This window comes from Dermochelys coriacea, chromosome 3 (assembly GCF_009764565.3).
Source record: "Dermochelys coriacea isolate rDerCor1 chromosome 3, rDerCor1.pri.v4, whole genome shotgun sequence".
Taxonomy (NCBI): Eukaryota; Metazoa; Chordata; order Testudines; family Dermochelyidae; genus Dermochelys; species Dermochelys coriacea.
Genome location: NC_050070.1, coordinates 35,761,110 through 35,778,637, shown reverse-complemented (window position 1 = coordinate 35,778,637; position 17,528 = coordinate 35,761,110). Strand labels below are relative to the sequence as shown.

The 17,528-nt window shown below is 40.8% G+C and overlaps 1 protein-coding gene across 3 annotated transcripts in view; it reads left to right on the top strand.

Moving 5' to 3' along the window:
• Positions 1–17,528, top strand: part of DCDC2C (doublecortin domain containing 2C) — a 107,290-nt gene that overhangs the window by 14,794 nt on the left and 74,968 nt on the right. For 2 of the 3 annotated variants that reach the window (XM_038396333.2, XM_038396332.2), the window contains exons 3-5: positions 235–311; positions 8,568–8,699; positions 13,999–14,136. In XM_038396333.2, coding sequence (XP_038252261.1) covers positions 235–311; positions 8,568–8,699; positions 13,999–14,136 — 347 coding nt within the window. The remainder of the gene's footprint in view (positions 1–234; positions 312–8,567; positions 8,700–13,998; positions 14,137–17,528) is intronic. The other variant, XM_038396334.2, reaches the window with a different exon arrangement.

Below are 17,528 nucleotides of genomic sequence, written 5' to 3'. Positions count from 1 at the left end.
TATAGTCTATAATACTTTGGTCTAATTTTGATTGTTGGGTTTAGTGGTGTTGTAGCCTTTGAGATACAGGAGGGCAGACTAGATGATCTGGTGGTCTCTTCTGGCCTTAAACTCTATGGCTCTATGACTTTATAACATTTGAACCTGGGTCTGCCATTTGTATACCTGAGCAGCACTTTTAAGATTAAAATGTTTTAAACATCCCGCATAATGTGTGTTTTATTTTTCTTGCAGATTAAACCAGTAGTTCATAGTAAAATACGTGTGCCTTCCAGGTGGCAACTAATCTGTAATAAGCCACGTAATATCAGGTAAGTATGTTGTGAATCAAAACTCTAGATTTGGTTTTAAATATTCTGCAAAACTCCAGATGTTTAGTTCCGTGGAAAGATTATGTTTATAATGAAGCCCAGGTACAACAAACGTAATTTGGAAGGGCCAAATTCAGTCTTGATTTACACACTGTGTAGCTCCTATTAATTTAAATGTAATTTGTATCATGTGTGAGCCAGAGCAGAATTTGGCATCTATCATTGTGGAGGGAGGAAGGGGCGAGAAAGAGGGCATCGCATTCCTTATAATCATATTGATTTTTGTTTGCAGCAAACTATTTTTTGGAAAAAAATTACATATTCTAGAGAGTTATGTGATGTAGCTTTTTTGTGTCACAGATAATACTGTAAAAGGACACTTAAGATGAAAGTCATATTGAAAAAAATCTGTATTAGAATCACTAAAATAGATTTTTAAAACAGTGAAGTGCCATGAAGGGAGGGATCTGAAATGAGCAGATTCTCATAGGGGTACAGAAGGAGGGAGTTCCAAAGGGATGGTCACACTTGATATTGATCTGTAATGAAATATACTGCCCTCCATATGCTGTTAATAAGGAAGCGTGTTGCATGGTTGCACTACCTCCACTAAAAGTGTGATGCTCTGCCGGCAGTGGAAGCAGTACAGTTCTGTTGCACAAGAAGTGGGGAAGGAATAACTGGATGTGGAGGAGAAGAGCCAAAAATGCATTGTGCCTTAACATATGATGCCACTTTAAGTTCCATTTGAGAGAACGACAGTGGTAATACTCATAGGTTACTTAAAGCGATGAGCATTCCAAGAAGAGCCCTTTTAAAAGTTTATGTATTTTATTTACGTATTTTTCAGCTTTTAAAATGCCCATTGTTCCCACTGGATGCATGTACAAATATTTAAATACAAGAAGTGACAAAATCCAAAAGACAATAATAAGATTATCTGAATCCCACCAATTAATCATTAAGCCTCTACCATCACCCTCTGCCACCAACTTATGTTTCCTGGTTGAAGCTTGGGAAAAATAAATGAGGTTGCACTAGGACCTAACGTTAATGGATATGGGCTCTGGCAAATGTAGAATTCATTTTACACCTTCATTTGAGGCTCCTACTCTAAGAATGCCCTGCCTTCCATACTCCATGCAATTAAATAAAGAGATTTTTAGCCCAGGAGTTTTGTATAATCTCATCTATTATGGTATCGTGGGGAAAGAGGTGGTTTCTGATGTAATCATGATCCAATCCATTCAAGGCTTTTGAGGTCAAAACCAATAACTTTTAAATTGCACCCAGAAGTAAATAGGAAGCCAGTGCAGTTTTCAGAATCCAGAGGTATTTATTTATATACATAACTCTCAAACATTGGATGTTTTCCATGAGAACATTAATATAACTGAACTTAGAGATAAAAAAGATCCATTATGTCATCTAGTTCATTCCCATGACAGTCATGGCTTGCTCCCTACAATATGTTTTCTAGTGCTTTATCTAATCTGGTTTTATTATTCAATAAAATTTAAATTGGACCCTCCAAATCATCCGTTGGGATTATTCTACGGTTTTATATTTCTCACCAACAGGCACTTTTCCCCTTGTGTAGGCTATTTTGTTCTTAATTTTATTTTATAAAAATTATATCCATTAACATAGTTCAGAAAATAATGGTATTTAAAATATACCATAGCAACACTTTTTTTGGTAAATCTAATTCACTGTTTTAATGCATGATCTCTGTGTTTTATATTAATTTACTGAAAATTCCACTAGATGGCCCCAAATATCTTCCAAACCCAGCCTTTCTTATTTTAAAATATTGTTTTAAAATGGCATCCGGACATACGTATCTGCTCTTGACTGAAATTTGACATACTGTACTATTCATCCCAGGAATTATGATTATTAATAGTACTCTTATACTTTTTAAGAGTAGTGTTCACGAGAAGCATTGGCCATACAACAATATTAACCTATATAGGGAGTTGTACTATGGCACAATGTGTAACTTCAATGTGTATTTACAAAATATAGTGAACAGGTGCTCTTGGAGAAAAAGGCATAATGAGGAAAATTAAAAGTCAAAGGGATGGGTGGAAGGCCCAGTGCATAGGGTATTTAAAGCTGAACTGAATAAAGCACTTATACATTCATAATTGGCAATTAATTAATTTTTATAGTGTTCAAACATATGCTCGGTGACCTGAATTACATATAACTCGTACCTGGTCCCTATTTCAAGTGACCTATAATCTAAGTTCCCATGTGATGTAATAAAACAATGTTGGGATGGAGAAGGAGAAACATGAAGGTAGAGTCTCGCGGGTATTGCAGCAGCTTTTCAACACTTGGGCATCATAAAGTGGTTGAACTCCCGCTATAGCTGGCCAGTGGAGAATTCTTCTTGCGTAACAAAATTCTCTGGCAGAGCTGGCTCCTTTCCCAGCCCTCCCCTCTTGCTCCATAGAATCATAGAATCATAGAATATCAGGGTTGGAAGGGACCCCAGAAGGTCATCTAGTCCAACCCCCTGCTCAAAGCAGGACCAAGTCCCAGTTAAATCATCCTAGCCAGGGCTTTGTCAAGCCTGACCTTAAAAACCTCTAAGGAAGGAGATTCTACCACCTCCCTAGGTAACGCATTCCAGTGTTTCACCACCCTCTTAGTGAAAAAGTTTTTCCTAATATCCAATCTAAACCTCCCCCATTGCAACTTGAGACCATTACTCCTCGTTCTGTCATCTGCTACCATTGAGAACAGTCTAGAGCCATCCTCTTTGAAACCCCCTTTCAGGTAGTTGAAAGCAGCTATCAAATCCCCCCTCATTCTTCTCTTCTGCAGACTAAACAATCCCAGCTCCCTCAGCCTCTCCTCATAAGTCATGTGCTCTAGACCCCTAATCATTTTTGTTGCCCTTCGCTGTACTCTTTCCAATTTATCCACATCCTTCTTGTAGTGTGGGGCCCAAAACTGGACACAGTACTCCAGATGAGGCCTCACCAGTGTCGAATAGAGGGGAACGATCACGTCCCTCGATCTGCTCGCTATGCCCCTACTTATACATCCCAAAATGCCATTGGCCTTCTTGGCAACAAGGGCACACTGCTGACTCATATCCAGCTTCTCGTCCACTGTCACCCCTAGGTCCTTTTCCGCAGAACTGCTGCCGAGCCATTCGGTCCCTAGTCTGTAGCGGTGCATTGGATTCTTCCATCCTAAGTGCAGGACCCTGCACTTATCCTTATTGAACCTCATTAGATTTCTTTTGGCCCAATCTTCCAATTTGTCTAGGTCCTTCTGTATCCTATCCCTCCCCTCCAGCGTATCTACCACTCCTCCCAGTTTAGTATCATCCGCAAATTTGCTGAGAGTGCAATCCACACCATCCTCCAGATCATTTATGAAGATATTGAACAAAACGGGCCCCAGGACCGACCCCTGGGGCACTCCACTTGACACCGGCTGCCAACTAGACAGGGAGCCATTGATCACTACCCGTTGAGCCCGACAATCTAGCCAGCTTTCTACCCACCTTATAGTGCATTCATCCAGCCCATACTTCCTTAACTTGCTGACAAGAATGCTGTGGGAGACCGTGTCAAAAGCTTTGCTAAAGTCAAGAAACAATACATCCACTGCTTTCCCTTCATCCACAGAACCAGTAATCTCATCATAAAAGGCGATTAGATTAGTCAGGCATGACCTTCCCTTGGTGAATCCATGCTGACTGTTCCTGATCACTTTCCTCTCCTCTAAGTGCTTCAGGATTGATTCTTTGAGGACCTGCTCCATGATTTTTCCAGGGACTGAGGTGAGGCTGACCGGCCTGTAGTTCCCAGGATCCTCCTTCTTCCCTTTTTTAAAGATGGGCACTACATTAGCCTTTTTCCAGTCATCCGGGACTTCCCCCGTTCGCCACGAGTTTTCAAAGATAATGGCCAAGGGCTCTGCAATCACAGCCGCCAATTCCCTCAGCACTCTCGGATGCAATTCGTCCGGCCCCATGGACTTGTGCACGTCCAGCTTTTCTAAATAGTCCCTAACCACCTCTATCTCTACAGAGGGCTGGCCATCTCTTCCCCATTTTGTGATGCCCAGCACAGCAGTCTGGGAGCTGACCTTGTTAGTGAAAACAGAGGCAAAAAAAGCATTGAGTACATTAGCTTTTTCCACATCCTCTGTCACTAGCTTGCCTCCCTCATTCAGTAAGGGGCCCACACTTTCCTTGGCTTTCTTCTTGTTGCCAACATACCTGAAGAAACCCTTCTTGTTACTCTTGACATCTCTTGCTAGCTGCAGCTCCAGGTGCGATTTGGCCCTCCTGATATCTTTCCTACATGCCCGAGCAATATTTTTATACTCTTCCCTGGTCATATGTCCAACCTTCCACTTCTTGTAAGCTTCTTTTTTATGTTTAAGATCCGCTAGGATTTCACCATTAAGCCAAGCTGGTCGCCTGCCATATTTACTATTCTTTCGACTCATCGGGATGGTTTGTCCCTGTAACCTCAACAGGGATTCCTTGAAATACAGCCAGCTCTCCTGGACTCCCTTCCCTTTCATGTTAGTCCCCCAGGGGATCCTGGCCATCTGTTCCCTGAGGGAGTCAAAGTCTGCTTTCCTGAAGTCCAGGGTCCGTATCCTGCTGCTTACCTTTCTTCCCTGCGTCAGGATCCTGAACTCAACCAACTCATGGTCACTGCCTCCCAGATTCCCATCCACTTTTGCTTCCCCCACTAATTCTACCCGGTTTGTGAGCAGCAGGTCAAGAAAAGCGCTCCCCCTAGTTGGCTCCCCTAGCACTTGCACCAGCAAATTGTCCCCTACGCTTTCCAAAAACTTCCTGGATTGTCTATGCACCGCTGTATTGCTCTCCCAGCAGATATCAGGAAAATTAAAGTCACCCATGAGAATCAGGGCATGCGATCTAGTAGCTTCCGTGAGTTGCCGGAAGAAAGCCTCATCCACCTCATCCCCCTGGTCCGGTGGTCTATAGCAGACTCCCACCATGACATCACTCTTGTTGCACACACTTCTAAACTTAATCCAGAGACACTCAGGTTTTTCCACAGTTTCGTACCGGAGCTCTGAGCAGTCATACTGCTCCCTTACATACAGTGCTACTCCCCCACCTTTTCTGCCCTGCCTGTCCTTCCTGAACAGTTTATAACCATCCATGACTGTACTCCAGTCATGTGAGTTATCCCACCAAGTCTCTGTTATTCCAATCACGTCATAATTCCTTGACATCACCAGGACCTCCAGTTCTCCCTGCTTGTTTCCAAGGCTTTGTGCATTTGTATATAAGCACTTGAGATAACCTGTTGATCGCCCCTCATTCCCAGTATGAGGCAGGAGCCCTCCCCTCACAGACCTTCCTGCCTGTGCTTCCTCCCGGTATCCCGCTTTCCCACTTACCTCAGGGCTTTGGTCTCCTTCCCCCGGTGAACCTAGTTTAAAGCCCTCCTCACTAGGTTAGCCAGCCTGCTGGCAAAGATGTTCTTCCCTCTCTTCGTAAGATGGAGCCCGTCTCTGCCCAGCACTCCTCCTTCATGGAACACCATCCCATGGTCAAAGAATCCAAAGCCTTCACTCCGACACCACCTGCGTAGCCATTCGTTGACCTCCACGATTCCCTACCCAGGCCTTTTCCTTCCACGGGGAGGATGGACGAGAACACCACTTGCGCCTCCAACTCCTTTATCCTTCTTCCCAGAGCCACGTAGTCCGCAGTGATCCGCTCAAGGTCATTCTTGGCAGTATCATTGGTGCCCACGTGGAGAAGCAGGAAGGGGTAGCGATCCGAGGGCTTGATGAGTCTCGGCAGTCTCTCCGTCACATTCTCCAAAATGCTAAATTCATTCTGCACAGATGCAAGGTCAATTATGGACCTTACACCAAAGGTGGGAGTTAGAATAGGCTGTCAACTACTATATACTGGTGTAGGATCTGGAAGCTGTAACTAGTGGAGATTCTCTAAGCTGATGGGAGAGAGCTCTCTCATTGACTTAATTACGCCACCTCTGCAAGAGGTGATAACTATGTTCTCCCACAGACATAGCACTGTCTACACCGGCACTAACTTTGGTGTAATTTATGTCGCTCAGGGGTGTGGATTATTCACACTCCTGAGTGATGTAAATTATACTGAAGTAAGTGGTAGTGTAGACAAGAGTTGAAAGGGAACAAAACAAGGGAAGAGAAATAGGGGAAGGGAAATATGGTTTTAATAGGACTAACATTTATGGAGTCGGTATTACTGTGAGTGAGAGTCGCAGCATATGACCCTGAACATTCAGTTGCTACATACAGGCCAAATACTATCTGTGATCTCTGTGCAAACCTCCCACTTACATTGTGGGAGATCTGCTCTTGCGTAAATCTGCTTTTACATAGTAAACAGCCCAAGTATATATTCCAGTCCACCAACTATACTATGAATGTAACTCAGCCCTCTACACAGGAGGAGTTTGACAGCCCTGCTTTAGGGCTTTTGTGTAGGCTGCAGTCACCTGATGCCAATTCTTGTGTACACCACATGGTTGTAAAGCATGGTTCAGCCTCATGCAGTTTTGGCATTTTGGATGTGCCATACTATGCTAAGCAGAACCAGATATGTAGCACAGTTAGGTGCTTCAGTGTAGGCAGGTCCACAAAAAGTGTAGTCCGTTTTGGATTGTTGCACTAATCATTTTTGTTAATGGGATAAAATCTCATTAGAATGTTAGTGGCATCATGAAGAGTAATAAGGAAATAAAACATATTCAAACATTGTTCAAATCACCATCTGTGCTTTATAGAGACAAGACGGTCAGATAGAACTAATAGACTAGTTTTAGTCTTTTTAATTTAGCTGGTTTGAAGAAGAGAGGTGCTTTCTCTCCACTCCCTGGGTTAGCCAAGCTGCGCTCCCCCACAGCTGGTCCTCCTTGGTGAGAAGGTCAAAGCTTCTCCTCCTGTTTCAATCTACTTTGGCCTGCAGGATCCCTCACCCTTTCTAGGGAGAGAAATCCTATTATCTCCTTGAAATTGCTCCCTATGTAATCAGCACAAGTGTGTGGGGGTGGGATAGCAGAAGCTGCTTGTTCTTCTGAGATAAAAGAACACCTCTGCCTCAAAAAAAGTCTGGATGGAGTGTGTGGCGGTAAGGAGAAATATCAATGTACAACTATGTGGCTATGCAGGGGGAACAGGAGAGAGCTCATGTCACACTGTATAGTGGTTACCTTGACTGCCCCCTCCTCCTCCATCAAAGGAGCACATCCTCTCTCATTCCTCAGAGTTTCTGTCCATTTTGCGGGGGTAGAGATGCTGCTTTTCTGCATGTGAAGAAGCACAAGTGCTCCTTGTGAAGTGGTGAAACACTGGAATGCGTTACCTAGGGAGGTGGTAGAATCTCCTTCCTTAGAGGTTTTTAAGGTCAGGCTTGACAAAGCCCTGGCTGGGATGATTTAACTGGGACTTGGTCCTGCTTTGAGCAGGGGGTTGGACTAGATGACCTTCTGGGGTCCCTTCCAACCCTGATATTCTATGATTCTATGATTCCTTCCCCTCTACAGCAAAATGTTCTAGGGCCACTGGAGTTACTGGAAGCAGCACCAAGAGGCTGAACATTCTCTGCAGTCAGCCAGTGCTTACTCTTGGCCCTGCCCCCTGCTGCTGATATAAAATGCCACCTTCCCAGCAGAGGGTGAGGCTGCTTTTGTGGAGGGGATCTATAAGGCTGATGGCCCAAATAGCAACATTATTTTTAAAGAGACCAACACTGCTGTATTCTTTACTGTGACTCCTTTTAAGAAGTGAGGGGTCAGCCAAAAAATGATTCCAGCCACTCTTAAAGGTTGAGTAGGAACAGCTTTCTAATATGGGCACCAGTGAAGAAATCAATTGATTCTATTACTTCTTTTAAAGGATTGTACATTATTTCCTCTGGGAATTGTGAGGACATCTTTGGACAATATGGAGAGAAAGTAATTGAATTTTCAAGGGCTATATTCTTCTTGGCTTCTCCAAGTGGACATATTTCACTGACTCTCCCGTTATGTCAGACAGAAACATATTAAAGGATACAACTCTGTCTTTTTATGGATAAGTTTTCATGTTTTATGAAATGGACCAAGATTTAAAATGTATTGTTGAAACCTTCATGGCTACACTACTAACGATCCAAATAACATAATGTTGTCAACTGATATTTTTAGTTTTTCTTTTGTCTATGTCTTTCACTACTGAAGAAATATGGATTTTTTTGTCTTTTGGCAGTGTTTTCACAAATGGAGATATGCTTAAACCACCTATAAAATTTATCATACCCAGGTTTACTCTGAAAAGCTGGAATTGCGTCCTTGCACTAATAAATGAAAAAATCTTTCTTCGCTCCGGTGGTATTCATAGGTAAGATTACAACTGGTAATTTAATACAAAAGTCCTGAGTCTGGCAATTTAGGGTTCTTTTTGTATTCATATGCTACACCAGTTATTAATGACAATCTAATATTTTGATTGGTTATGTATGAAAGAGAACGGAATATCAAGGGCAGGACTTTTCCAGGTTTCTGAGAATTTGTGTTTCCTATTGCATTTAGTTCAGTACCTTTTTATATATCTACATTTAATAAATGTTCATAGCTGTTATTTTGGTTCATCAGGACACCATTGTATGTATCTTTGCTTTAAAAACCTGGTGTTTTTGTATTTAGTACAGACATTAATGTAGAAGATCACAAGAGTAACATAAGACACCTTTTCTACTCTTGAAAAGGAACAGCCATTATGGAAGAGTTGGGCTCAGGAAGATAAAATGGACTAGTGTTAACATAATGGTGAAGATGAGATTAACCGATGCTTTAATTGTGAAATAGTGCGTCAAATTTATAACTGGCGTAACTTCAGCTGACTTCCTGTTTGGCTAAGGTTGTTGTTTTATTAGTGACTATTTATTTTTCATAGTGATCAGAGTGCGCTATTTCAAAACAGAAAAGAAGGCAGGAAAGAAGGCAGAAAAGAAGACAAATCATGCCCTGAGGGGCTTGCAGTATATAGACAGACGAATGAGAGCAAAAGGAAGGGGTTCAACATATATGCCTAATTTAGATTTTTTTGTGTTCAAAGCTCTTGTATGCTTTTCAGATTAATGGGAAGTTTATTTTCTTTTCTGCTCACAGATCCTCTCCTTAGAATTTAAATAAAATGCGCACACCATAGGCAGACTTCTGTCCCCTCCTCAACTTAGTAGTTTAGAGACAATCCATACTGTTCAAAGCACCCACTTAGGAAACAGCTTTAAACTGTGAAACCATTTTAGTGATTACACCAGAAAGTATATTGTATCCTCCTCACATATGGTAATTCAAAAATGGCTCAACCATTCTTTCTCAAATTTTCCAGAAAAATGTCCCCTTAGGTTAAGCGTGTAAAGTTTTGGCACTGTAAGCAGTTTCATTCAGTATCTCCTGGTGTCAGAGCTTGGTATTGCAGAGTCTTTGCCCCTAGTGCTCTCTGTTGATCTTTTGGCTTTGTAGCAGCCTGTTTCTATGCACACCTACCTCTCTGGCTAAGTCATGTCTAGTCCTGACCCCCTCAGGGGTAACAAAAATCCAAAAAAAAGTTCACATAAACAAAAGATTAGACTCACAGACTTTAAGGCCAGAAGGGATCATCATAAATCATAGTCGTTGCAGGCTACAGCACCTTACCCACACTCTCCTGTAATAGGCTTATGACTTCTGGTTGAGTTTCTGAAGTCCTCAAATCTTGGTTTAGAGATTTCAAGCTACCGATAATCCATCATTCGCTCTGGTTCAAACCAGCAAGTGACCCCATGCTCCATGCTGCAGAGGATGAGGAAACCCCCCCAGGATCTCTGCAAATCTGACCTGGGGGAAAACTCCTTCCCTATTCCAAATATGGTGATTAGCTAGACTCTGAGCATGTGGGTGAGAACCATTAGCCAGACACCTGGAAAATAATTCTCTGTGGTAAGTATCCATCTCATTTCTTATCTCTGACTGATGGAGATATTTGCTAATAGAAGTTGCATACGCCATTATAGGCAGTCTCATCATACCATCCCCTCATAAACCTATCAAACTCAGTCTTAAAACAAGTGAGGCTTTTTGTCCCCATTACTCCCCTTAGAGGGCTGTTCCAGAACTTCATTTCTCTGATGGTTAGAAACATTTGTCTAATTTCAAGGCTAAACTTATTGATGGCCAGTTTATATCCATTTGTCCTTGTGCCAACATTACCCCTTAACTTAAAAACTCCTCTCTCTCACTGGTGTTTGTCCCTCTGATGTATTTATAGAAAGCAATCACATTTCCCCTCATCTTTCATTTTGATTAGGCCAAACAAGCCAAGCTCCTTGAGTCTTGTAAGGTAGGTTCTCCATTTCTCTGATAATCGTAGTAGCCCTTCTTTGCACTGGATCCAGTTTGAATTCATCTTTCTTAAACATTGGATTCCAGAATTGCACACACTTTTCCAGATGAGGTCTCACCAGTGCTTTTTATAGTGGTAATAACACTTCCCTATCTCTATTGGAAATACCTTGTCTGATGCATCCTAGGATTGCATTAGCCTTTTTTTTTTCCACAGCCACATCACATTGACGGCTCACAATCATACTGTGATCAACCAGTAGACCCAAGTCTTTTCCCTACTCTGTTGCTTCTAGATGATATATCCTCAGCTTTTAGCAAGAATTCTTGTTGTTAGGTTCTTAGACCTTCCTTGGGCTCCTCTTCAGCCTGCTGTCTGGACTCTCTTCGCATCCCTTCTTCCAGACGCTGCTTCAGGGCCTTCCACAGAAGCCCAGGTGTGATTCCTTCTGCAAATAGTCTTGTCAGCCCTTTCATGAGGCTTAGATGTTTCAGGCTGTCATCTGACCCCAATTAGTTCTGCCCCTTCTGACTAAGATGCGGTTGACTATTGCAGAGGTGGGCTGATGGAACAGGCCTAGCTAGCTCCATGCTTCTTGACCCATAAAAGAGCAGGCCAACCTACTCCAAGCCAAAAAGGGAAATTTTGTGAAAGATATAAACAGCTGAAAATCTATAACTGTTCTATTTTCTCCACTACCTTATTTACACTTCTGTTCATATGTCAGGAAGTGTGCATATTCAGATTTGGTTAAATTGCCTGCTATCCATACTCACTACAGTATTTCAAATATTCATAACCACAAATTAAAAACTTTTTTTCTGTTAGCAAATGCACTATGCACAGAGGACTAATTCCATGCTAAGTTTGAGTTTTCTGCACCAGAATTTTGAAGTCTGAGGTCTATGCACAAAAACATGTGCTGGTTTGTGGCACTTAGATTTTGGCATCTACCTATCTGCGTTTGGAAATCTTGATTTGCACATGTTGCAGTAATTGTATGCAAAAATGTAAGTGAACAAATTTATGCACTTTTTTGCAATGGAACGTGGGCCTCTCCCTTTAAAACTAGAGTGCCAAATCTTCAATAATTTCCAGTCCCTCAACTCCCATTGGCTCAGTTCCTTGCAAGAGGTATGCAGCACCTTTGGGGAAGTAACTCATAGCCCTTAAGGTTCAGCAGTTTTTGAGTTACTGTATGTGCATGAAAAAAAATCTTGGTCAGAATGAGAGTCATTTTTCCCATTTTATTATAACTCCAAAGTGACTAAATGGATTTTCCTCGGTTTTTATAGGAAAACCCATCATTCGGAGACAAAGCATGGATATGTTCAGCCAAAACATGAAATTTTTAGAAAATTTTACCAGCTTCTCAGCTAGTGAAATTGGGCATGGCTCCACTTAGCTACACCCATTTACACCAGCCGAGTATCTTCTCCATTGTGTCTGCATTTAATAGAAACCAATTGTAACCTTAACTATAGCTTTTGCACTATAATTGTAGCTGTTTCCTTTTCTATTGCATCATCATCACCATCATCAGGGAAAAGCCCAAAGGGACATGGCCTTCTTGCATATCGAGTGTCACTTGGATTGATCTCTCGCCGCATCCCTAACCTGAATTGACTGAATTGACAAAAATTCAGATTATGTCCATTACTGGCAGTCTCGTCATTCCATAGAAACTTCTGGTGCACTGGTGATCGCCAGCAGTGTAGCAGCATTCCTTGGTATATGCACTTTGGAATACAATAGTCTTCCATTCTAATGATATGTTCATACCAAGAAAGCTGCTGAAACTGAACCAGTGCTGATGGAGGTGGTTGCTGGGTTTGGCTTCAAATATCCTAATTTCTGATCTTGTTCTGTTACTTGATGTGAAGCAGCTGACAAGAACTGAAAATGTCAATCCAGTGTTCTTCAGCCTTCCTCAGTTCCCATGTTTCACTGCAGTGCTGATTTGCAACTTAATAGGAAGCTTAATGTCACAGCGATCCCACAAGGTTGCTGAAGGTCCAAAACGTGTCACCAGCTGCTGCTACTATAAGTGTCTATATCTTTTGAACATCGTCCAGCACTATCTATTGTGCTCACAAATATATAAAATATCTCATTATTATTTAATAAATATTTAATTTGCTTTCTAAGGCTTTGCAATAAAATGTTGAATTGTCCTCCCGTATTAAAATAGTAACTTAATTTATGTGTATTGTTAGGATATAGATATTCAGGCCTGTATTCTTATCACTTGGCTAGTTATAGAGGTATAAAAGAGAGAATCAAAATCACTGTCTGCCGGTGTAAGGTCAGGCTAAGGCCTTTGGCTAAGCAACAGAGGCAGCCATAAGCTGGGAAGCGACTGGTCACATCCTCACATTCCAAACTAGTCACATTGAAAGAAGGTGCTATTGGGCTGTTAGGAATACAGTCCTGTCCTGATAATGCCTATCGCCTCCAGAGAAAGGGAAGTGCCTAGAAAATGTAAAGGGAAACTTAGTTTGATAACATTCTGTCTGGCAAGAACTCACTTATCAATAGCTGGGATGTGAAATCCTCACTTCTGTATTGTTTTGTCATTATAGTTCCCACTTTGCTATTGTTTGTCTGTATAATTTCTGTCTGGTTCTGTGATTGTTTCTGTGTGCTGTATAATTAATTTTGCTGGGTGTAAACTAATTAAGCTGGTGGGATATAATCATGTTACAATATGTTAGGATTGGTTAGTTAAATTTCAGGAAAATGATTGGTTAAGGTTATAGCTAAGCAGAACTCAAGTTTTGCTATGTAGTATATAGTCAATCAGGAAGTGTGTGTGTGTGTGTGTGTGTGTGTGTGTGTGTGTGTGTGTGTGTGTGTGTGTGTGTGTGTGTGTGTGTGTGTGTGTGTGTGTGTGTGTGTGTGTGTGGTGGAAATGGGAATAGGGAATGGGGGTGAGGAAATTGGAATCATGTTTAGCTAAAGGGGGAAATGGGAACAGGGACACAAGTAAGCCTCTGTGGTGTCAGAGCTGGGAAGGGGGACACTAAGGAAGAAAACTGGAATCATGCTTGCTGGAAGTTCACCCCAATAAACATCGAATTGTTTGCACCTTTGGACTTCCGGTATTGTTGCTCTCTGTTCATGCGAGAAGGACCAGGGAAGTAAGTGGGTGAAGGAATAAGCCCCCTAACATGTATAATTCCTCTGTTCTCCTGAATCACAGCTGTGTGGAGCATTGAAAAAACCTTGAAACTTGCACTGCAAGTCTGAGTATTGCATTATACTCTATTCATTGTTACTTCCTAATCTTTATTTCTATTTCTTTTGCTTAAAGGCTGTACACATTGGATGGTCAAGCTGTACATGACTCAGATGGCTTAGAAGATGATCATTATTATGTTGCAGTGGGCAAAGAAAAGTTTAAATCTTTGCCATACTGGCGTTCTTCCGGAGTTTCACCAGAAGTTCAGCGGTAAGCTCTTTCTTTCAACACCCATTTTTTCATGTTCTATATATCTTCCTACCGTGTTTTCCACTGCATGCATCCGATGAAGTGTGTTTTAGCTCACAAAAGTATATGCCCAAATAAATGTGTTAGTCTCTAAGGTGTCACAAATACTCTTTGTTCTTTTTGCTGATACAGACTAACATGGCTACCACTCTGAAACCTCTTTTGTAATGTAATCTTAATTTGGAGGGCTTGATCATGCAAGATGCTGAGGACTTTGACAGTGAACCAGCAAAGAACTTAAGCACGTGCTTAATTTTAAGCATACGAGTTGTCCCATAGGACTTCAGATTTTGACTAGTTCAGAGTTAGAGTACTCAGTGGGATTAAAGTCCATAGTTATAATTTCTGACAGATAGATTTTTGGATTTTCTGGATTCAATGCATTGTCTCATATTTCTTAGTTTGACTGTATCAATACATTCATTTAACTGAAACAATGAGGAGTCCGGTGGCACCTTAAAGATTAACAGATTTATTTGGGCATAAGTTTTCGTGGGTAAAAAAACCCACTTCTTCAGATGCATGGAAGAAGTGGGTTTTTACCCATGAAAGCTTATGCTCAAATAAATCTGTTAGTCTTTAAGGTGCCACCGGAGGCCTCGTTGTTTTTGTGGATACAGACTAACACGGCTACCCCTCTGATACTTGGATTCATTTCACTGAAGTGTTTCAGTCCTTGTTTTTTTTTGTATTTTTTTGTTTTTTAAATATTGAAGGCAAATGGTGACCTAACCTTGCTAATGTTCTTAGTGACTGCTATCATTGCTAGTTTGTAGATTATCTAACATATAATAGTAAAGGCAGGGCATGTGTCGTCTTTGGGAAACTGAGAGGTGTTTCTGCATAACCAGCCTTATACGGCTTCACCATTAAAATATCTGCCATTTCTATACCGGCATATATTGGCATGTATTTCTGCAACAAATGTTTGCCAAAGAGTTATAGTATGTGATGCTTTTAAAATACTCTTTCATAGTGCGCGCGCGCGCACACACACACACACACACACACACACACACACACACACACACACACACACACATTCTCTCTCTCTCACACACACACACATTCTCTCTCTCTCACACACACACACACTCTCTCTCTCTCTCTCTCTCTCTCTCTCATTGCATTTTCTTATTATTTAAACATAGTTATCATTCATATCTAAGATGTATTTTCAATTACTTTTCCAGGGTTAAATTGCTGGAGCTTTTACTTTTTTTAAAATAAAAGCTAAAAGTATAATTTTATTGAATTTAATTATTAAATTGGTTTCTTTCTTGGAATTTCTATGAACTGCTTTCTAGACTGTAGAAAATGTCAGTTAAAGGGCACCGACAAAGGTATTGCTGAACAGTGACTAGTTTTTGTGTCTATCAGGAATTGCTGAGTTAAGCAGTTTCTGTAAAGTGTCTCTATGGGATGTGTGTTGACTGCTCTGAACTGATTGCTATACTGAAAATACGGTTGAAGTATCAGGCAATATTTGTGGGTTTTCTAGTAATCTTTGCTAAAGCTATTTTTCTGTCAAGTTTTTTAATGGTCATTATTATCAAGAGAAGAAAAATATCCATCATTTTCTCTCGTAGAGTGGAACTGGATGGATGGTTCAGACTGTTCAGCTTATTTCATATGGCTTCTGCTTTTTTGTTTTTGTTGTCCTTCCAACTTCATTTTTATTTTTATATTTCACAAAAATACTACAGGCATTAATTTGCAATGACCAATCAGCCGAATGCATGGAATCTCACTTTTTTCCGTAAATTGCCTATTGTATATAAAGTGCTTCGTATCAGTTTGATATTAGAAAATTGATATTTTTAGTGGGTTTTTCTTATCAAGCTTTCTTTTATTAGTTTTTGAACTAATGTCATGAATGGTAAAACCTAGACCCAGTAGGATTAGAATTGATGTTGATTTACACGTATCTTTTGGCAGTTTTATAATTTGGAAATATACAAGGGCCTAATAAATTTTATACAGTATAATGCAAAATTACAGCTCTAAACACTAGCTTCCCCAAAAACCCTAATGGTGAAAATCAGCCTTGGTGGAGATAGACAACTCAAGATTCTCCACATTGCAGAATTCATCTTGGGGAGCACTCACCCAGGAGGGTTTCCACGCTGGTCAGATGTGGTAGATTATCTTTGTAGCGACGGTCACAATCTATAAAAAGATATTTGGTTGATTGGTCACTGAAATATAAATTACGTGGTGGACTTCTGCATTTTGAGTTTGTCAACTTATATCTTTCAGACCTTAAATTGGATATACAAGAGAAGTTTCAGCTTCCGTTTCAGTCTATTGCTCTTGCTTTTTTGGGAATTGTTGGAGACTCCATTAAGTCAGCAGCCTTCCTCCTGTTTCTGGGAAGTTGCTTATCCAGCATTCAGATTTCTTTCAAATAACTGTGTTGTATTAGAATGTTAGAGCTCATAACAGCATTAATCCTAATAGATTTGGCCTGCATACAGTATGTGCACACTTCCTTAGTTTATGCCCACATAGTTTTTCTTCTTCCAGGAGAAATTGCTTGATCAAGACTATTCATCTTTTTCCAACTGTAGTGAAATCAGTTAAGTGGTGGGTTCAGCTAATTAAAGACATGGTAGACACCACTATATCAACATTTCTCTACGGTGATGGGCAGTTCCAATACTACTAATCATTTGCTTGGTAACTTAGAAGGCCCAATTTACTTTTTATCTAACTTTATTGCCAGTGCTCTGATCCCGGGTGATAAACACAGTAAAAAAAAACTTTGATCATCTCATCATTCATAAGCGGTTATAGTTGAAATGTAAATGATAGATGATCTGGCATCTGCTGTTCTGGAAATTCTGGTGACAATCTCTGAATCCTCCCACCTGTTTATATAAATATTGTATTTGAGTTATCGTAGTCTCAATCTGTGAATCCAGCTCATCTTTAATTGAACTGTAAGAAGTCTTTATAGAAAATTGTCAGTGTTTTGAATTGCACCTGAAATTGAATTGGCAAACAGCACAGAATATGGAGCACAGAGAGACCATGGCTATCAGAACGGGGGCCGGAATATACTCCTCTACTAAGGCTGCTGAGTGATTTTGAAGAGTAGTAAGTAGGAGGTTAGCATAGAGATCATAGATAATTGTAGCAAGGATTGCATCTGTGATGTGATGCAATCCTTTGTCCAACTAAAGAAGAAATAACCAGTTTCTAGTAACCCACTGTTATCAGGAGCAGAAATTACTCCACTAAAATCCTGAGATTGCAAACCACTTCGAAAATTTGTAGGCAGAGGCCCTCATTTGCAGGTATTGCAGTAACCTCTGCCAACTCCACTTCTCTCTGCCAAAAAACCCCTTATC